This window comes from Solanum tuberosum, unplaced genomic scaffold (genome assembly GCF_000226075.1).
Source record: "Solanum tuberosum cultivar DM 1-3 516 R44 unplaced genomic scaffold, SolTub_3.0 scf00130, whole genome shotgun sequence".
NCBI lineage: Eukaryota > Viridiplantae > Streptophyta > Magnoliopsida > Solanales > Solanaceae > Solanum > Solanum tuberosum.
This window is the reverse complement of record NW_006239060.1, coordinates 667,935-691,582: the sequence shown is the minus strand read 5'-3', so window position 1 is coordinate 691,582 and position 23,648 is coordinate 667,935. Positions and strand designations below refer to the sequence as shown.

Below are 23,648 nucleotides of genomic sequence, written 5' to 3'. Positions count from 1 at the left end.
TGGTTATAAATTTCAAGAAAATTGGAAATGAATTACAGAACTCAATTTAATATTTTACTCTGTTAATAAACAAAGCAATGCAGTCTAACATGGCCAAATCAAGGATTTTGGACTTCTTATTATGCTACTTCATACATATCCGTGTATATCATTGTATATCTGTTTATCTTATGTATATCATGTATGTAAACAACAAAATATTTGTATGATATACACATATAGCAGTGGCACTTTCCCAAGTGTGAGTTTTGACTTCAATCTTGTTAAAATCGCCTCTAATCTTCTTCCTTAACTTATTGGAAAAACTACCTAATTAGTCAAATATTCTTACCATATTTATTAATTCTTTATATAATTACATATTGTCACACTAATTAATAATTTCATACCAAATTTCATGTCAGATACACCTAGATACATGTATTTTCTCTACTAGACGCACTCAAATAGGGAGAGAGGCAAGCGAAATCCCCAAATATATGTGAATCACACTAGATGCATGTATCTGGGACATGGAAAGAGGTATCTGGACACGTCATATACTTGTATCCGAAGTCCAAAATCTAGTAAGATTCATTATATTGCAAACTAACATGAATCTAAGTAATTAGCTCCTAAACTAGCGGGATTTCTATAAATTACCCTAAAACTTTGCGTTTGAGAATTGGGCTAAGGCCAGAATGGACTTCCGCGTAAATTAACTTGGGCTAACACTTTGCATTTGAGTATTGGGCTAAGGCCAGAATGGACTTCCGCGTAAACTAACTTGGGCTTACAACTAAGACGCGTAAGCCCAACCCATATTTATTCTAATATATTTGTACCATAAAAGTAGAAATCATTAAGAATTTTGTTTATTAACAAAATGATGGACCTGTCTGGAATCATATCTAGCTTTTGCTTGACAAAAATATTCTCTAAAACACTTATTCTTAGTGCTATAATAATGCATATATCCATTCGTGTGGGAAATAGTTTATATTAAACTACAAGTACAATGAGCAAGACAAGACAAGACAGGTTGGGCCATAAAAAAAGGATTAATCAAAAAATGAAAGCATTTAAATGCACTTTTGCCGGCCCATTAAACAATCCTGTTCACCCTTTTCTATTCATGTTTGGATGTCAAATAAAGTTGATATACATTTCCTTAAACAAAAATATAATTTTCTCTTTTTTTTTTTTCTATGAGACATATTTATTAAAAGTTAAACAAGCAAAGACAGAAGAATCTAGCAAGAAGAATAAGAAATTTTTTATTACTTCTTTAAATTAAAATTTGGGTTGGTATGCCTTGGGGGTATATTAGGAATTTCAAGAAATTATTTTGTGAGTTTTGCTTTTATATATGTATATTTCTTGTGACAGTTTCATATAATATCGTAAGTCATATGGATCTGTAATGACTTGTTTTATTTTCCTTTTCTTATTTTTAACTTTGAAATGATGATCATGATTTATGAAATATAATTTTTTTTCTCATCTTTGTTGGTAGCTTTGAGATCGATTATGACATAATTTAGGATAATTAAGTATATAATATGTATATATCAATAACTCCAAACTTGAAAGTTGATTTACTCGTGTTACACATTGGGCCACCCCAAAATTCATTAGAAAAGAAATTTAAAAAAAGAAAGATATTTGAAATATGTAATTTTAACCATATGATAACATTTGTGTGACTATAAATTTTAAAATAAATTAATATCAAGATTAATTTTTTTTTTAATGTTAACATAAATTAAAAGAAGAGAATATATAAAAGAACAGTTACACGTCGTAAGTTACAAATATTTAAGTATATAGTACAATATCTTTGCATCATATACATTGTTAGTTTGTTATGACGTAATGGAAAAGCAGTCCAACAATGTTATTATTAATTTATTTATTTTTCCCGCCTGATATCTAGTATCTGATTAAATTTGGATTTGCATCGGAAAATCTCACATCAGAGGGTAAAGAGTTGTTAGGTGATTCGATATCCCAGGGAACTTCGAACTCAAGAACTTTTGGTTAAGGAGAAAATAATACTTACCACTTCACCTCAACAGCACAATCATTGTTGGTCAACAATATTATTAATTAATATAATATTAATACATTATTATTATTGTTGATTGTCATATCATATCCACCTGTAACTCTATTAAAAATATAACATCTCCAATTTCTTATACCAGTTTAATCTATCCATAAACAGTTTTTTTTTTTTATAAAAAGAATCAGTAAATAGACAATAAATAAATATACACCACCTTAAGGTTGAAATGACCTTGCTGACTATCCCTTTGGTTTATATAAGCTTAAATTACGCAATCCATTAATTTTAATTTTTATTAAAAAAAAGTCCTTATATTAAGGATTTGGACTTTGAATAACTGCCTGCTGTTCAAACTACACCTTAGCGTAAACATATTAATATTAGTGAATTTGACATTATATATACTTTATAATTAATTGTTTTTATGAAAATGAAGTTCCCTAATTTTGTCTCTTAATCATTAGGCATTCTATATTTTTCCTAACAATTCGTATTTTTTTTTCCTTGTCGGTGTGACCCATTGAAAACTTCCATAATATTTCTAAACTAATTAGTCTTCTCTAATCTTTCAAGATTATTCACGAGCGGCACTTTTACCTCATATATTTAATATATTTGAACTTTGCACATCTTTTAAAAATCAATGATTGATATGTGTATTTTATTATGATACCGATATTAATTGTTATTGAAAAATGATTTGAGAAATAAATAATTAATGTTAAGAATAAAACATGAATAGAATCTTGATTTATTAAACGTGTCAAGCAATGTGGAAATCTATTTAAAAGATGATGAACAAGTAAAAATGAATCGAAAGAATATATTGTTAACAAGGGGGTATATTAGAAGGAGTCCGGAGCCAAAAGGGCAATTTTTTTCTTTCAAAAAACTAAAACGGCACATCAAAAAGAATTTTAACCAAAAGGGAAAAATTGCTCCATTAGGAGCGATTTTCTTTTGACAAAAGTTACGTCGTCCGTTAAAAAAAATAAAAATCGCTGCTAACAATAGGCATGAATAGGCATTTTTATATTATTAATAATTAACAATAGGCATGAAAATAATAGCACTAGGCATGAAAAACGCTGCCCCTGCAGCGATGTGTAAGGAAAAAAAAAATTCGACTTAAAATTACTGCTGTGGCAGCGATTTTTAATAAAAAAAAGAAAAAAAGTTTTTGGATTTTTAGTCATTGTGTCAGAGAGAAATTGCTTCGTCAGGAGCGATTTTGCCCTTTTGATTTTAAAAAAATTTGATGCGCCCTTTTAAAATTTTTGACAATTTTTTTTTTCCCTTTTGGCTCCGAACTCATATTAGAAGATTACATAGTGACGAGGAGACATGTAATATTCGAACTCATGACACTATGATATAAATTGTGATCATAATTTTAAGGGAAATAAATTTACACAAATATATAACCCAACACAAAATAATACATTCACTCATGTAGTCATATTTTTAATTAATTTACATCGTGCAAAGCTAATAGTGTTATTGTTTGCCACAATATTTATACACTTTATACATTATTATATAGTAGTATTTATACACTTATATATAAGCAATTTATTTATTATCTTGTATAAACGTGTATAAAGTATGTATAAGTCTTCACCAAAATGGCTTTAAATATTTGTAGACAACCACACTCGATTATATATCTCCGACAAGTCTAAAAAAACACTTGCTTTAAATTTCTCATTAAAAGTCATATTCGAAATTCAAACTCACATCTTTCAATTATTGAATTGTTAAAAAAATGTGAATAAATTAATTATGGAAAATGAAAGAGCAACTAAGCATCCAATTAATTAAATACTAGATTGAGATATAGAAGAAAACTTAATTATGTAGGGTTCAATAATATCTTGTTTTTTTTTTCTTGGTCAGAAAATATACTAGATTGAGATGTAGAAATAAATAGGAAAATTTAAAAATTCTTGTAGAATATATGTACACGTGCGATGGCCCCACGTGCAAGTTCTGTGTCTGCTTGACCAGTTTTGGAATAAGACATAAGTCCGCATCATTCTCCAACACTTTATTTATTTATTTTTGTCGAAAATAAATTTGCCTAAAATATGATTTATACTTAAAAAAAACTATTAAGAAACACCAAAAATTATATCTACGTAACCTTAAGGAAACATGTTGGGTCTAAGTCCCTCTCATCAATATTTATTTTCATTACAATTGTAGAGTGACATTTGTTGCCTTTTTAAAGAAGGCAAAATTTGAATTTGTAAAATGGAGCCCGTTACAGAGTGTAGATATGTGAGACACTACGGAGAAAGTGACACTTTCGTGTAATATGTTGATCTTATGAGGCAGTGATGAGTTTCACGCGCTCTAAGTTCGATTCATACACGATTAGGAAGATTGGTTCCTACCACCTGAATTTGAACAAATATCTCTAGGTGACTTCCTTTTTAATCGATCGTGAGTGTTATATATGCTATAAACATTATTGAAAGTATGTTATAGTCTCAATGTCCTTATGAAGTAGTACAAGTTTCACACGTTTTAAGTTTGGTCCATGCGCGGCTCGAAAGATTGACCGCAAAGTAGTATTGCTCACCCTATCCTACCATATGTATTTGAACAAATATCTTTGGACGACTTTTCTTTTAATTGATCGTAAGAATTATGATATGGACATTGCTAATGAAATTTAATATTGAAAATTAGCTTTTGAGACAAGAATAGTTCAAAATTATATAAAAAAGACTTGGTTCCAAAATTGATGTGGGATAACTAAACATTCCACATGCCAAAGTCATAGCCGGCCGAAGAGTAAGGCTTTCGAGGCCCCAAATTATCGTCTTAGGTATACTAAAAGTTAAAAAATATATATATATATAAAGAAGCTCTGAGTTTTTTTGAAATAAATTTCTATATTAGAAAAAAAAACGCAAAAGAAATGTTATAAATCACGAAAATTGACAACTAAAAAAAAATAAAAAACACTGTTCAAAAAATCTTAACTTACACTCTAAAATCATATAAATTGAAATAAGAAGTGTAAATAAATTTTAACTGACTCCCTAAAATTAATGATATCCCATTGAAACGGAAAAAGTGTTCGATGTATATAGACTTCCGAAAGAAACGGAAAAAAAGAGTTAAAAGAGGAAAAACGAACACTAATTTGTCAGTTTGGGGTTGCCGATAACGTAGTGGACCCAAAGGTGCTATAAAGTAGTGTTTTGTGAATTCTTGATATGATGGTGGAGTCCTTTAATCACTAAATTTGGATCTCCCACTTTCTTTTTTTTCCAATTATTTGTTAATAATTATATTATTTGTCATCGTGTTTTAAAAGACAATTTTGGATTCGTCGTGTAGGGTGGGATATTGACAACATGCTTTGAAATTCATGTGTAAAACTTATGAGATTTACACTCTATGCATCCGATTGTATATCGTAGACTTGTCTAACAATTCTTATATAAATTGTGTCAGACTCCTTTGTTACACTACGATAAAAAAGACAGTGATGATAAAATTTAACATGAGATTTTTGTTATTTAACTATGAAATTTTATTTATACTAGTTCCTTCTTTTCTATTAACGTTGCTAAATTTAGAATGAGTTCTACATGTTTAACTAAATTCATTATTTTCAATTCGAACTATATATATTCTACCAGATAAGTTTACACCATGCAATTCGTTGTCCGCATAACAGTAAAACTTTAAATTGGTGGTTTCAAGAATCAATTATTGATTAATTAATTATCCAAAAAAAAAAAACATCTTATCGGAAACCTTTGGGATCATAAAACATTAATTTTTTTCTAATATGTTAATGACATATTAAACCTAAATTCATAGAAGGAGGATACTTAAAAACCAAACTTTGCAAATGTAAAAAAATTCCAAAGTATGGAGAGTCCCATTTTGTTGTTTTCCTCCCTAGTTTTCATGGAAGACGCAGAGTTCAATGTTGTCAAGGTGTACAATTTCTTAACTCAAACAACGTCCATGTCTAATTTAATGTCCGCCATAGTGTAGTGAATGGAGTTGGTCCTCTTTTAATTAGACGTCTCGAGTTCATGTTTTGAATATGAAAAAATCTTGGGGAATTTTTACATACAACCATTTTTTTAATTTTTTTATTTTTAACAAAAGCCATCACCAATAAGTTTTGAGCCTACGAGTGTGGGGTTTTTGACTAGACCTCTACCATGTAAAATTATGCTCCATAGCTATAGTTTGCAAATTACGGTTCGTAGATACATGTTATAGAGAGGAGAGTGGCAAGCGAGATTGGGAGAGGGAGGAGAGAGGCGAGCGAGAGAGGGCAACGAGTGGATAGAGGCGAATTGTATATGTATTTCTGTCAAAATAATTGTATATACGTAACTGGTATACATATGTATTTGTATATCAGCGAGCGAGATTGGGAGAGGGGGGAGAGAGGCGACCGAGAGAGGGCAATAATTTGTATAATTCGCATCTCGTTTGTATGATTCGTGGGTACGTTTATATATTTGCGTGTTTTTGTATAATTGAGTAATATAAAATCTGGATTATACAAATATGATAAAACTCAAAATAACGAATCAATACAAACATAAACATATGAACTTTAAATAGTTATACAAATTACATTAAATAAATTATATTATACAAAATCTAAACACTACACGTTTATACAGATTTTAAAAAGTTATAAAAAAAGAAGATTGAATGTATTAAGTACTTGTATCTAAATCATTTTTCAAGATCTAATATATGTTCTTATAATGACCTGGTCAAGAGAGTAAAACATCAATTAATAGGGAAACTGTGGTAAAAATAACCACGTCAATTATTATTTTTCTTAATAGGTGTGTCAAATCCAAATACAACCGTTAAGAGTGGATGAAGGGAGTACCTTCTAAAGCTTGTCCTCGTCAATTATATTTCAAATAACACCCAATCAAAAATAATAATTCCATCAACAAAGCCACTGACACTAATGATTTTCACCAAATTATTGGATTTTATTGTGTAGTTAATGAATATAGAGTGACAAGTTAGTGTGGGAAAGAGAATAAATTATTATATATGGTGTAGTTACTAGTTAGTGAATTATATAAAGACATTTTAGCGTGGGAAAGAGAATAATAATAATAATAATAATAATTAGAAGCATCTTTAGATATGAAGAATCTCCAGGGAGTTTGAAAAAGTTTGAACAAATATTGAAACACCTGGAGCTGATTAGGGTGGATATTAAAAAGAGATTAAAGATGAAAGACCAAATGAATTTATATTTGATTGGAATGTCTTTCTGTCCTCTATAACATACATATTGTATGGGTTGGTGACTGTACGGAAATTCAACATGTAAACCACTTAAATTTACAATTATTTTTCTAACCATCACCTATATAAAAAAAATCTAAGAAGATTATGGGTGTGTTTGGTATGAAAAAAAAAATGTTTTCCATGGGATATGTTTTGCAAGGAAATATTATTCTAGATTTTTAATTTTTTTTTTTGTAATGTTTCATTAGTAAGGAGAAAATATTGTCCAGAAGCATTTAGGTATAATTTAGGCAAATACTTTGACTCTGAATCAGCCCCCAACCTTTACCATAGAGCTGGACTTCTGTCGGCGACGCAGGACAAGACTCCGACTCAGAATTTGACCCTCGACCTGACCCTGAAATATGACCTTGATCCAAGTCTATACCTAAGACCCATGACTTGTACTTGAGATCCAATATTCCCGACCCAGAACTTGATCTCTTGACCTAGCCCCAACCTAGGACCCGACCCCGAACTGATCCTATCTCGAGACCGAGACAACAACCCTGACTTGATAACCTAACCTAACCTTGACCAAATAAGACCAAACTTCAAACCCTGATTGGAGGCCAGAACCCAAGCTAGAACCTAACCCTGACCTCTACTTGGGATCCTACTTTGACCCGAGACACGATCTTGACTTGGGGTCGAGTTCTATGTTCGGTCAAAAAGGGGGTTGAGTCAGGATTTGGCCGAGGGTTAGGTCCTTCATCGAGGTGAGGTCCTACCGTAGGATCGAGGTTGGGTCTTGCATTTGGGTCAGGGTCGAGGTCAGATCTCAAGTTGGAGAGGGTGTCATGATGAGAGTTGGGACCCGAATTAGAGTCAAGGTCGTGGTTGACTCCCGAGTTGGGGTAGGGTCTCAGGTCGAGGTTAGTTCAGGTCTTGGTTCTAGGTTAGAGTCAAGTCGTGAGTCAGGTTTCGATCCGGGTTCGAGGTCATGGTCAAGTTTTGAGTTGGGGCAAGGTCAACTCTTGTGTTAGAATCGTATCAAGGTTGTATCATGAGTTAGGTGGGGGTCATGGCCAAAGACTCGAGCCTCAATGTAGGGTGGGTGGGCCCTACAAAGAGGGTGTAGGTAGGAGGAAGGCAGAGGCATGGGTGATAAAGGGATTGAGTGAGTGGTGGGTCACGGGAGAGGGTGTGGGCCTGAGCAAAAGGTGGGAGTGGGGCATCAAGGGTTGGGCAGGTCAAGTGACGAGGTGGTAAGTCGAGAGGTTAGGGTTCCAGGGCCAGGTGATGGTGAAGTTGAATGAAAGTTTTGAAATATATTTTTTCTACCTTTGATAGAAAAATTATTTTTCTTGAATTAGAGAAAAATAAGTCTATTAAAAAAAATCAAACTAATGTCCTTTATAGATAAGTGACACAATCACTCAGTCACATGGAAAGGAATAATTAAAGAATCATATAATATAGTATAGAACAAAATGAATGGGATCAGACTCTGTTCCTAGTAAGTAAATGATTGAATCTGTTTTTTTCATTATTATTATTTTCGGGGGAGTTTGATGAATGTGGCACTTGTTAACGTTTTCATCTTCTCCTCGTGCGTCCTTCTCATCCATACTTTTTCTATTATTTTTCTTTGTTTATCCTTCTCTTCTTTCTTTCCTAGTAGACTCTATCTCTCAAAATTATTCCGTCCCAATTTATGTAATATTATTTGATTGAACACGAAACACGAAGTATTAAGAATAAATAAGAAGCTTAAAATTAACTATGAAAAAGTATCTCTTTTTACAGATTAAAAATGATTTTTTTTTAAAAACATAATTAGTACACATGGAACACTATGAGCCTGTTTATATACGTGAGATAAAATCATATGAGATGTAATTAAAGTTTTGTTTGGATATATAATTTGATTTTTTAAGTTGTATGTTTTGCTCATAAACATTAAAAAAAATCGTAAGTTGTGAAAAGTATCAAAATTACCTCAATTCTTTGACCAATCTTACCAAATAAGAAGACGTTCATAACAAAAGTACAATACACTATCATAAAGTTATTCTTAAAAATAATACAACTTTTATTGATCAAATTTTAGCTTAATAAAAAGGTAAAATTAAACATGAGTTGTAGTGTACTACTTCATCACTACTTTGATATTCTTGCAAAAAAAAAATGTAAATATAAAATAATGAATTTTTTTTACAAAATATAAATGTATGAGTCAATTTTTATATTTGAAAAATGTGAAAACATGATATGAAATTCACATATCAATCATTTTGGATTGAACTCATGAGATGAGATCGCATGATTTCACGCTGATTTCATCTCAAAATTTCATATTATGAGATAAAATCGCATGTCCTATTCAAGTTTATTTGACCCAATGAAATTTGTTAATTATCATCAAGCTAATAATTAAGGTGTTTATAATCCAAATGGTACTTCCACATTGAAATGGTCTATTCAGAAAGTGCCTTTGGAATGCCAAAAGGACAACATACGTGTATTTTATTTTATTTATTTATTATAATAAATATGGAAGATATGTACGTACTCCAATTAAAACTCTGTACGAGATAGATAAATGTGTAATATTGGTTGTGAAGTTGAATGAATCCTGCATTATTGCTTAAAAAGAATGAATTAAATAATTTATTATCTTGGCATTGGTTAACATGTCTTCTTGTCTGCAAAAATCACTCTTCCTCTTCATGCTTAATTATACAAGTGGCCAACAAGTACACAAACTATATATAATGAAACAAATTAAAGTAAGCCATTGATATAAGCAGTGAGATAATGCCAGCCAGAAAGGCCACTCCATGCACAAATGATAATAACTAGTGCTCATATGCTTTCGGTATGATCAGATCACTTAAAAGATAATACTAAGTAACTTTATTACTTATTACTGTAAATATAGATTAGTCATCTTAAAAAACGATAAAGTAAATGGGTTTTTACCAAAATATATGTTGGGATTAGTTTGTTTTTTATACTAACAATGTATGTAGAACAAATCCCACCCAAAACACCCAACTATAGATTAGCCTACTCATCAATCTTATACTATTAAATTAAGTTTTGCTTTTAAACTTGATGTCAAGTCGATTGCTTTAGGTGTGACATGCACTTTTTTGGTTCTTGAAGTAGTGTGGTGTTATACTTTGTGGGGAAAAAAATTAGTGCTATATTTGGAATTAAGCTATAGCATGTCGTTAAGAAAATATAATATTGAAAAACTAATGTTTGGCGTGAACATCTATAACTTCTATCACTTCTTTGCAAGTTCTTAGTATTTTAATCGTGGTTTTCGTTAATTGAAAAATTCGTTATTTTGGACGACATGTAAATTGGTAAAAATGAGGTTAAAAAAGACAAGTAAATTATGATCGATCATACTCCTTTTCCCTTGGCTGAATTGACCATGTATGAATGAAATGAAAGTCATACTCCAAATGGGCGTACCGCGTACGAGTCCATCAATATACATATTTAAAATGTAAAAGTCTGAATCAAAATCGGATTTATAAAGTCAACCCTAATTTTCAAAATTGAAACTGGAGTTTTCACTCAAAATCAATTTATTCATAAGAGAAGAAATTCAAATCTAAAATTTCATCGAAAACGTGATTTGAATCAACCCTCAAAACGACAAATTATGATTTCTTAACTTTAAGAGAAAAATCCTTAAATTTCATTATCAATACGCGATTAAACAACAAAATAATAGATAAATCAACAAAAAAAAAAAACAAGTAGAAAGTTAGAATCTTAAATCCATGAAAAAAAAATCTCTAAGTAGCTTCAACAATTTCAAAACAGAGCTTTCTAGCTCCCAAAATCAAAATAAAAAGTCCAAGATCGAAATGAGATTTAATTCTATCCATGTATACATTACTCTTTGCCAACTTGAGTGCCTTTGTACCTGTGCAAATCACTCAACTAAGTCAAAAATTACCTTTCAGACCTCGTAAACTGTTAGAATTCAAATCTAAGCTCGTTAACAAAAATATTGACTTTGATAAAATTTATCTCAAAATTAAAAATATTTTTTAAAACCCATCCAATCCCCTCGATAATTGAGTCATTCATCCTCCAAGTCACAATGACATATACCAAAACTATGGAAAAAGATACAAAAACAAGAAAAACCAACTGATATCAAGAAAAACCAACTGATATTTTTCATTTGATTTTCTATATTTAGCACCAACATGGACTTTAATTATATGTGCTTAGTGCCAATGCCACTTTTTTCTTATATTGTTCAAATTTTATCAAGTATCTTCATAATTCATATGATGATCATTTTGTGCAAATCACTCAACTAAGTCAAAAATTACCTTTCAGACCTCGTAAACTGTTAGAATTCAAATCTAAGCTCGTTAACAAAAATATTAACTTTGATAAAATTTATCTCAAAATTAAAAATATTTTTTAAAACACATCCAATCACCTCGATAATTGAGTCATTCATCCTCCAAGTCACAAATGACAATATACCAAAACTATGGAAAAGATCAAAACAAGAAAAACCAACTGATAATACAAAATGATCATCATATGAATTATGAAGATACTTGATAAAATTTGAACAATATAAGAAAAAAGTGGCATTGGCACTAAGCACATATAATTAAAGTCCATGTTGGTGCTAAATATAGAAAATCAAATGAAAATTGCTTTTATACCTAGATAGACCTGAGTATATTCAGGATCTATATATGTTGTGTGCTAGATATATAATTTAATTCCATTATGACGGTAATAAAGCTAATCATTTTTTTTTTTCAATTCCACATATGTTAGTATATATATATATCTTATTGTAACAATTTAAGTGTGCCTTTCGGCATTTTGTTAATAAAACAATTAGTAGTTGCTAAAGATGAAGAAAGATGGAAATGAATATTAAAAGTAGAGGCCTAGTGAGATAGACCAAAATCCCTTCACTCATACATATTTAAAAAAAAAAAAAGAGATTTTACTATTTACTTTTTCTAATCAATATAGAAGATAGATTATATATTGATTATAAATAATCATACATATATTATATATTTATTGACTAATTTTTAGTTTAAACAATTAGATGAATGATTATTTAATCAATATTTTAGCTCAACTCATTCAAAGTAATCAAGTCACTAAATTTTAAATTTCAAACAATGATATATACTTTCTTTATCTCAATTCATATGATTCACATTCTTTTTTAATCATTCTTAAAAAATGATACATTTTTATATTTAATAACAGTAAAATATTCATTTTTTTACCATTAATGAAATATTCATCACTTATTTTAGATCAACATTCCAAAAGTCTTTCTTTCTTTCTTTTTAAAACTCGTATCAAGTCAAACTATATCATATAAAATAAAACAGGTGGAGTACGTATATAACAATAAAAAAAAGTGGAGTGAGGGGTCATAATTAGGAGTTGTAAAGAGTGGGTCCAAAATGCACATTTGGGGTAAGGTGTACATGTTGGTGGCTAAGAGTGACACAAGATAGTGATTGAAAGTGATTAATGATTAAACAATAAGATTAGTTAATCATAACAAATACAATATTGCTCGACAAGCTGTGACCTCCCTGCCTTAAACAAAGAGAATTACAAAAAGCCTTTCTTCTTTACCAAAATTATATCAGATCAAGTCGTAATTTAAAGCTTATGAGTTTTAAATTCTAACATATTATTCTAAGTTTTAAATTCTAACATATTAATCTAAGTTTTAAATTAATGATTTATATAAATATAGAGCTGCATATCGGTCAGTTCGGTTCAATTTTGAAATTTATCGATTTTACTTATCGGTTATCGGTTTGTAATCATTTTAAACAGTTATGGAACCATTAAGATATCGGTTTATCGGTTATTTGTTTATCGATTAGTGATCGTTACCAGTTCAGTTATCGAGTTAACCATTAATAGTTCACACAATTTTCATTGAGAATTACTAATGGATTAATCACTAATTAACAGTATGCAGTAGCCAGTAGTCCCTGATGAAATTTTCCCTATTAGTCTATTACTACATAAAGACTTACTAATAAAACTCCATATTAACCTGGACATAGATGTCAATATTGTCCAAACTGGCAAAACTCAAAAGGATTCCTCATAATAACCAAGTCAATTTCGATATGAAGTATAAAGAGAAACCATTACAACACTACTAACGAAAACCATTAATGATCATGAAACCATTACTAATAAAAACTTTTTCATTGCAGATTGTAGTATTGCAATATTGCAGGCATATCTCGCTGACTCACTCACTGTAATGAGAAGATAACTCGCCGACGTGGGAGCAGTGACAATGAATCAATGAGTAATGAGTGATGTCGTAGCTTTGAAATATTATTGTAAAATTTGAGTGTCAACTATAAAGTCACAGTAAAAAGTCTGAAGATTGAAGTGTAAACCCTAAAGGCTAAAAGTGCCTATGGCCTTAAGTGATATAAATGTAATTAATTAAACTTCTTATTGGTTATCGGGGCACCCGATTAGAACTATGGCCAAACCGAGACCCGAACCGATAAGCCGATAAGAAGTTTATAGTAAATCGAGACCCGAACTGTTAACCCATTAATCCGAACCATTGACTCAATAACCAAATTATTGATTTCGATTCAATTTTGAACCACCCTAATACATAATCTGAATAAAATATTTGGCCTAATCCGCAACCATACACCTTAACTCCGTCCTTAATTTAAGTTGTGTACAATTGTACAACATTAGTATAAATAAGTTCTTACACTATCAGATTATTTAGATAATACCTACAAATACAACTTATTAAAAAAATGAAATTTATAATTTTAAGCTAAATAATAAATAAAAGTAACTTGATAATGATGTAAGAAATTTTAATTATAATTTTAACTCAGTTTATACGTGCTTTCCCACGTTGGATAGTTCTATTCCACTGTCCTCATAAGTCATATATATTTTTTTTCTTTCTCCATATTATATAATTAGCATATAGTACTCCCTTTTTTTTTTTTTAATACTGTATAACTTTAGTGTCATCTGCCTTGTACCAGGAAAAAGGGTAAAAGACAGACACTAAAATTTAGCTAGTTATTATTTCCCTTTACACATTTTTTTTTCAAGGGATTAATTATGTAGTCTACAAAATCTAGCTAGTTCTTGTCTTGATCAAATTGAAATATCAGTAAAATTCCTTGTTTAATCACTTGCTTTATGATTAAATTAAGGCCTAACCCATCGGTGACCCCTTAAAGTTGACACGAAGTTTCACTTGAACACCTCAACTGGACAATGTTCATTCTAGACACCTCATATACAGTTCAATTGTATCATTTTGATACTTTTTTTTCAATCAACAAAATTATATGAGGTGTGTGTTACACTCGCGAATGACGTGTAAAGTGACAGATTAAATGATAACACTTGTCATTTGTGTCAAAAGCAATTCTTAAATAATGAGTTTTGAATAAAAATAAAAAGTCACCAATGTGAATAACATTCCTCCCCTGATTTTTTTTTTGTCCAAAGCCCTTTTTTGGCATAATATCTGGGCACACACGCACTTACACACGGTCCATGAATAATTTAATACTTAAATCTCGAAATGGATCTATTCTTAAATTTCTAAAATATTTTTCATCATCTTATTGTAACTATATTTATTAACCATTGTTGGATGTTTAAGTTTTAAAAAATGGTGGCTTAAAATGAAGAAGAAGAAAAAATTAAAAAGTTGACTAAATAGGTTTTCACGCGCGATCAACGAATGTATTACACTTACTAAGTCATGTAAGCAAAAAATGTCAAAATGACACAATAGGAGCCAACATAAGGTGTCTAAAATGAACATCGTCCAGTTATGATATCTAAATGAAATTTCGTGCCAACTTTAAGGGGCCACCAATGAGTTAGGCCTTAAATTAACGTAATAACTTCTTCTATATATATATAATATATATATATATATATATACACGCACAAATTGTAAGTAGGCAATGTAAAGTTAATTCTTTTTTTCTTCTAAAAAACCACTAAAAAAGTTTTCTTAATTTAAAGATATTTTTGAAAAAAAGCTCTCTGGAGAAAAAAGATGTCTCCTAAAAGCTACTATTTGGATAATATTTTTCTTTTATAATTAGTTGTCTTCCCAAAATAATTTTTTGGAAAGCGTGTTAAATTATACTTTTAAATAAAAATGTGCCAAACGAACATATCCTTGCAAAAATGTTAGCATGGAGTAGAATAGGTTAGGCCTTTTTTAATCTTAATTATTCTATGAGAGAGAGATTTCAATACATAAATTAGCGTGTAAGCAATAATTTAATTTGTTGCTAAGAAAATACACCGCACATAGATGTCATATATCACAATTAGTGATAGGATTTACAGCTTATTAGTAAAATATCCTATGATGTCTTTTCTCCCATTATAAACATGATTTAATTCATACGGGGATAATTATGAAATTCATGCTTACTTCTCTAAACTTTTAACACGTAGTTGAGTGATCTTCTGAGTTAATTATAATCAACTCATAGTTACGAACATTAAACTACATTATATTGTTATTTGAAAATATTGAAATATTACTTATGTAGTTTATTTATTTCCATGTTTTGCCTATTAAAAATCTTTGTTCAAGTAGTACAATTAATTAAACAAGATGGGAGAAAGTTTGTCCAGATATATATATAGGTGACTTTCACATCTGTCAAAGAATCAACCTTTTAGGAAAAACACAAAACTATAATACAAAATTACAAATATTGGTAGCTACACTGATCACTAATTAAGTACTACTCCATTTAAAAGCTACTTTCTCTTGTTCCCAAGCATATTCTAATAACTTGTATAAACAATCAAAATGAATAATGCTCTATCTCTTTTTTCATTTCCTTAATTAACTCCGTGACGAAGCTAGAAATGTTCAAAACTTTAATATATATTTTTAAAACAATATTTTTAACCTGTAAAAATATTTTTTTTTATATGTATAATATAATTTTTCGACAAAGGATGAACATGATCAATATTGCTATGCAACTGCCCCAACCCCACCCCACACAGAGGCAGAGCTAGGTGGGGGTTCGTGGATTCGGACGAACCCAGTAATTTTTCCGTAGATTATGTATTCGTACTAGAAAATAAATAAATATATATGTATATTACCTTGTGAACCCCTAACAAAATTGATTGACGATTCAATGGTAAAAAAATCACCGTGAAAATAATTTTCACACTAGAATTGTGGGTTTGAACCCCATCACTTTTTTTTTTTTAAAATAAAAAAAATAACTTCCAAATTCTTAATCCTGCTCTGCCTCTAACCCCTGCACACACCACACCTTCACAGACACACAAAATAAAAAGTCATTTAAAAAAAAATAATTATGCCAAGTCAATACTCGTTTGCTTCTAATTGCCATATAGGAGTCTTTGAGCTGTTGAGCATTTTAGTTTTCTTTGGTCTTTGATCTTTAATATTTGTTTCCTATCTCTCATTTCAATACAAACTCTTGTTAAATCTCAAAAATAGATTTTTTTATAATTAGAATCATTAGTAAAAATAAGAAAATAATTATGTTGATTCATTCGAATAATTAAACATTTAAAAAACACACTACAACAAAAACAACTTTTAGCGGCAATAAATAGACACATTAATAAAGAGTGCTAAAGTCTTTACCGGCATTAGTAACTGTCATTAGAATTAGTATCGCTAAAAGCTTTAGGGACATATACAAAGAGTGTTAATTGCCTCTAAAAATACATATTTAACGGCAATTAAACTATTACAGTTAATTAATTACCGTTAAAGATCATTTCTGATGCAGTGACACAAAATAAAAAAGAGAATTTCGTTTAGCAAACATCCAGGTTTGAAACAGCTCTATATTGTGTTGCAAAACAAACCGTTTTCATGAGAAAAAAAATATAATAATTTACTCAAACTGTACCATACTCCAAGTGTCTAATAATTTTTTTAATCCTATTTTTAAGAACTAATAATTGATTATTGTAGTTAGTAGGTTACCTTCCTCGAATTACTGAGAGAAGAGGCTTTGTCTTATCCTGTAACAGTATAAGCCACTTTCACACGTTTGATTAGATCATTTATACAAACATTCATTTAATATACTTCATAACTCAAAATTTACGTGACATCGTTTGATTATTCACAAAGTTTAAGAAAGAAATAATTTTTTATATATTTGTGTGACTGTAAATCATTTCATTAGGGATAAAAAAAAAATCAAATTAATTATTTCTAATTAAGAACATACTAAAAAGAAAAGTGTAATACATAAATTAGGACAAAAAAAGTACTAGAGTAGAGTTTAACTTCTGATCATACTCATAAAAGAATAGTTATACTGTTAGATTACCTGAAAAATACTTCTTCTGTCTCATTTTAGTTTTATTACCTATTAAACTTACCTGCTTATGTAAAATAAAGTTTATATTCACGGTAGATATTAGTTAAACTCATCTGCAATAACAAGTAAAATTAATTGCCTGATCGTGTAAAAACTCTTTACACTATCCGTATATGTAAATTAAGTCCCTCAAAATCGAAAAAACTTTCAAGATTTTAATTTTTAACCATGACACAGATGAAGGCCTTCAAATCTTATAGCTATAGCAACCGGATAAGATTTATCAAGAAAATAAGTGGACGTAATTTGGCTATGTTTCATTGTAAAATCTGGAAAAAAAATAGTTTTTTCTTTCAAAATGAAAAATAATATTTGAAACTTGGAGTTTGTTTGGTCATGAATATAAATTGGAGCAATTTTTGACATTTTATAAGTAATTTGGAGTGAAAATACATTTTTGTTATTTTGAAAATTCTGGAATTCAACTTCAAGTGTTGAATCCCGAAATTTTATGACTGAATGTGTTTTTAGAAATTCAATTTTTTAAAAAATGAAAAAATTTCATGATCAAACGTCCCCGAATATAAATGTTGTTATTAATTGAAAGACATTGATAAAATGAGGTGAATAATAAGCTAGTCATGAAGCAGCAAGCAGAGATGTATGGGTTTGGTTTTTGCTACCTCTTTTGTCCTTTAAGGATGTTAATTTGAGAATGTAAGGGGGTAAAGAGAATTTTATATTACAAAAAAATAAATAAAATGTAGCCCAATAAGGGAACCACTATCAATTAAGTTAATTTAATATTCAATATTTTATGATCCACCTCTCTCTTCCTCTAGTGTTTATAAACATGGTGATAATGCTAGCAATTAGCTAAGAACTCACAAAATTATTAGCTTGATTAAATATCATCACCATCAAATTAAATATCAACACAATATTATTACTATTATTATTATTAAGATGACAGGCACTGGTTCCCCTTGTGGTGCTTGCAAATTTTTGAGAAGAAAATGTATTAAAGGATGTGTATTTGCTCCTTATTTTTGCTATGAACAAGGTGCTACACATTTTTCAGCTATTCATAAGGTGTTTGGGGCTAGCAATGTGTCTAAACTCTTAGCTCATATACCTGTGAGTGATCGAGGAGAAGCCGCGGTCACCATAGCTTATGAAGCTCAAGCTAGACTTCAAGATCCAATTTATGGTTGTGTTTCACATATATTCGCTCTTCAGCAACAGGTACATGATAGTTAATTATAATTTGATAATCACAAATCTTAAAAGATTGGATTGTTAATTACTTGATCTACGAATTTATAAGATTTTTTTTTGTTGATGTTATAGGTTGTTAATTTACAAGCACAACTTGCTTCACTCAAGGAACAAGCTGCAGCTCAAAACATACAACATGGTTCAAATTATATTGCAAACCCTAATTATGACAAATTTCAAGATGTTCAAAGTTGGTTTCATCATCAATCTGAAAATCCAAACACTATGCCTCAATTTGATCATTCTATTTCTAGTTTGACAAGTAACAATAATATTGGATCATCAATCCCATATTATGATGAAAACAATTACAACAACATGACCTCAAATGATCATAATTACCATATGGGGAATAATTATGAGAATATTAATTTTGTGGTTCCAATTAAGGAAAATATGTCAAGTTTTGAAGAAGGTGGATCTTGCTCAGTAGATTCTTCATTTGACAACAACAAGCAATGGACATTTCAAGATCATGATGTTGTTGATGACCTCCAATCAGTTGCCTTCAGATATCTTCAACATTCTTGAGTACTACTACTACTAAGATTGATTAATTACTCTTGTCAATTTTGTATTGCTAAAAAAGAACCTTTTTATGACATGACATGATATATCTGCTAGAAACCCTAGAAAAGATGTTAAAAAAAAAACATCATCAGCCTATTAGCTATGGTTCTGCCTACAATTGTTTCTCCTTAGGTCATGTGTAACCTTGGATATAAGTAGAATATTATTAGTAGTATATTTTAATAAAATTAATGATCTGTCTTTTTATTAGTACTCCTTAATTTGGCTTTTCAGAGGATCTATCAAGATTAGAACTAGTAAATCAAAGACCTTATTATGATCATCAGTGCATACAGGAACCTAATGTTTCTGTTTATGCTTTCCCAATTTGTAGGTTTTTAGCTTAAATTACAATATTGTAAATGACTTGCTACCCTAACCCTTCTTGACAATATTTAGGTCATTTTGATTGATTTATCTTATGTTATGTTGTTCAGACTCTTCAAAAATGTTATCAGGTGTGTAAGTAGTACATGTTTGAAGGATCCAACACAGGTGCGGCCGCAATTTTGGAGAGTCCAAGTGTATGTTGCTCGGACCCTCTAATAATATTGCTGCACCTGTGTTGGATTCTCCAAAAATATTGTACTCTTGGAGAATCTGACATACACATTTCAATATTTCTGAAGAGTCCAAGCAACATAATTCTCATGTGCTAATAAGCTGGACTATTGATCTTGGACTTTCTTCTTTTGACTGAAAAGATTGAAGGAACTTTTTCCAAAAAGACTTCAATATGCAAAAATATTAATGTGTTAAAATTTAGATCACTAATTTAAATGTTTATTACTTGTAGTAGAGTGCATGCATATATATAAATATATAATGTTATTAGTGTTCCTAATTAGAGAGATGAGTAAATTATGTTCTTATATCCCCTGCAATGCCAATCCCTATGAAATTATTGATTAAAAAAGTGTTATCATACTTGTTGTTGGAGATACTTAATTAATGATTGAAAATAGAGCTTGTAATTAATGTTTAACCTTAATTTAGATGAACTTTGTTAGGTGTAAAGTACATACATCACATATTATACTGACAATGAGAACTTAGAGACAAGTTCTAAGTAATATTCTAGTGATAGGTCAGTCAACAATAGACTGTAAATGTCAGGTTCTGCTTCTTAAAATCCTGCAAGCCGCAAAGGAAGAATCTTGCACAAAAGATCAGATGATGAGTAGAATTTATCAATATTTTGTGTTGAAGATGGTAGAGGCGGATCCATGATTTTTATATATTGTCATTAGGTTCAAGATATGTGTATACCTTATTTAATTTGTTTCGCATATTCGTATTGAAAATAGAGGATTCAGTTGAATTTACATAACCTACTCTAGATTCGTCTCTGAATATTGAAACTTGTTGTAGTCTTCTATTACAACACTTTGGTATTGTTATGGGGGTGTATGGTTAATTGACCTCTACCATCATATATATTGAAATTCCAAAAAGGTGCAATACATGGAGAGGGACATGAGGCATTACTCATGCACCTCTTGATAATGTTTTTATGTGAATTGAAGTTGTCATTTATATGTGTGATTAATGATTAAAGTAAGATAAGATGTGTTTTGTGTTTATGGCATTTGAATATAAAGATAGGACATTGATTTTTGTAAATTGTGAGAAATCCTCAAATAGAAGAGGAAGATATGAAAATTATCAAAAGTTGCATTGAAGGATGTTGTACAAAGGAATCTGCTAAGTTTATTTGCTTTTCTTGTTAAGACATTTGTCATTTCTGGTCATGACATAAGTTTGCCTTAAGACAAAATTATAAGTTAATTAGTATTGTTATGACTTAGCATAACCAGTTTATTAGCATTGAGGAGTTTCAATTGAACTTCTATAAATACTAGTTGGGTGAGAAGTTAACAATTACAAAGAGTCTGTTTGTTGATCCTTAGCTAGTACTCATTATACTTTCTTAGGGAGAAACCTTTTATTCTAGGGTTTTTTAAATCGGTGAGTAAAGAAAAACTAGTAATGTTTTTTTACAGAAAAAAATAGGATGTTTTTCATTATTTGAGTCATGAGAATTTATTTTTCACCATGCATTTTGAAACTGAGTTGGTTTGGTTGAAAATGAGTGGAAAAAACATGTTCTATATATAGCACAACTTTCACACCGATTCGTAGTGAGAAAAATCTTTATTTTTGTAGTAGTGAAGTGATATTATACTGAAGTTGAGAGGAAATGAGATCTCTTATGCTATTATAATTTAAATAGAAGAAATGAATATCTTTTATATGTTAAAAGCACATAAAACTGAAAAAAAGTTTCGTAATAAGAAGACATTATTGTACACTTCCCATTAGGGGTGTACAAAATCGAATCGAAAACCGAACCAAACCGAAAATCGAGTCAAATAGGAAAAAAAAACTCGACTAGTGGTTGGTTTGACTTGGTTTGGTATTGGAAACAAAAACCCGGCTATATTTGGGTTGGTTTGGTTTTAACTAAAAAAAAACTAACCCGAGACCAAACCAACCCGATATTATATATATAATTTTAAAATGTATCCATCCAACTCAACAAGCGATCGAAACTTTCATCTTCTCTACAATTCTGTTCTTTTCTCTTTGCCTCTTTTTTTTTTTTTACAGATCCCACAAATTTCAAACCTTAAATTTTGGATGTGTAGTGCTCCATAGGGGTGTACAAAATCGAATCGAAAACCGAACCAAACCGAAAATCGAGTCAAATAGGAATAAAAAACTCGACTAGTGGTTGGTTTGACTTGGTTTGGTATTGGAAACAAAAACCCGGCTATATTTGGGTTGGTTTGGTTTTAACTAAAAAAAAACTAACCCGAGACCAAACCAACCCGATATTATATATATAATTTTAAAATTTTATTTTATACATAAAAATATTTACTTTGATATAATTTTTAAATATTTCTTAAACTTTTTCATAATTTTTATCTTTTTAATATATTATTTCAAGTTTGAAACTTAGAATTTTGAATGGCTCAATAAAGATTATAGTGCACAGATGTTGATAGTTATAAAGGTTAAATCAAAATCAAATTAATACTAATGCAAAAAGAAAATCAATTCAACACTAAGAATGAAAAAAAATAATTGAATATTTGTTCTTTGGTTTTTACTATTGGTTTAGACAATTCAAATACATAATCTAATTTTAATTTCCTTTAATATTTAGTCATGTAACTAATACTTATTAAACTTATTTTAGCATGATTTAGTACTTTTAAATTATGATCATTTTCATTATGACTTGTTGATTTGCAATATTTGTTTTACGTCGATTTCATTATTATTTTTTTTGTTTGGATATTTTAGTGTTATTAATCATATCATATTTTGTGTTATTTTCTTAAGAAACACCTTAGGTAGTTGTATTTTGGTAGGACTAAATAAATATTTGAAGTACAAGTAAATTATATGTTTGTATGAATACTTTACCGAAAAAACCCGAAAAAATAAAAAACCCGAAAAAATCCGAAAAAACCCAATTTTTATTGGTTTGGTTTGGTTTATTGATTTAAAAATCCGACACAACTGATTTGGTTTGATAATTGAAAAACCCGAACCAACCCAGCTATGTACACCCCTACTTCCTATCCATCCAATAATTATACAAGTTGAACTACCAAGGGGACTAGCTATAGTACTTCTTCTGTTTTACGGGTGATTAGTTGAACATCTTTTTCTAAAAAATCATATTCTATGTGTATATATATTCAGTAGTGGATCTGAAATTTTTATTATGGAGTTCAAAGTATGAAGAAGTTAATACACGAAAAGGTCGAAGGAGATTGAACATCTACTCTATATATACATAAAATATGATTTTAACTATATATAAACTGTGTAATTTTTTATCGAAGGGGGTTCCTTTACGAGCTCGGATCCAGTATATACTAATGAACACTCAGATTTTTTGGTAAAATACCTGACTTCGCAATCAGAGGCGGATGCAGAGTGATGTTATCTTGTTTATATCTAACTTTTAAAATATAACGGCTCAATATTAAAGATCGTAGAAATTGAACTCAAAATAATTAAATTCTGAATTCTCTTTTTTTTTGCGATTATGATCAACGATTACATCAAGCTGCTTATAACTTTAGCTCTTA

General features: G+C 29.8%; 1 protein-coding gene across 1 annotated transcript; it reads left to right on the top strand.

Annotated features, from left to right (window-relative positions):
• The first annotated feature begins 18,633 nt into the window (after positions 1 to 18,633).
• LOC102604971 (LOB domain-containing protein 29-like) lies at positions 18,634 to 19,546 on the top strand. The gene is made up of 2 exons (XM_006351627.2): positions 18,634 to 18,936; positions 19,042 to 19,546. The coding sequence occupies exons 1-2, from the start codon at positions 18,658 to 18,660 to the stop codon at positions 19,498 to 19,500; spliced, it is 738 nt and encodes a 245-aa protein (XP_006351689.1). The 5' UTR covers positions 18,634 to 18,657; the 3' UTR covers positions 19,501 to 19,546.
• The last annotated feature ends 4,102 nt before the right edge of the window (positions 19,547 to 23,648 follow it).

What these genes read in the sequence shown, in the direction of transcription:
- LOC102604971 (XM_006351627.2), top strand. Translation starts at nt 18,658, where the DNA reads ATGACAGGCACTGGTTCCCCTTGTGGTGCTTGCAAATTTTTGAGAAGA. An exon ending in TATTCGCTCTTCAGCAACAG is followed by an intron (nt 18,937 to 19,041) that starts GTACATGATAGT and finishes TTGATGTTATAG; the next exon opens with GTTGTTAATTTACAAGCACA.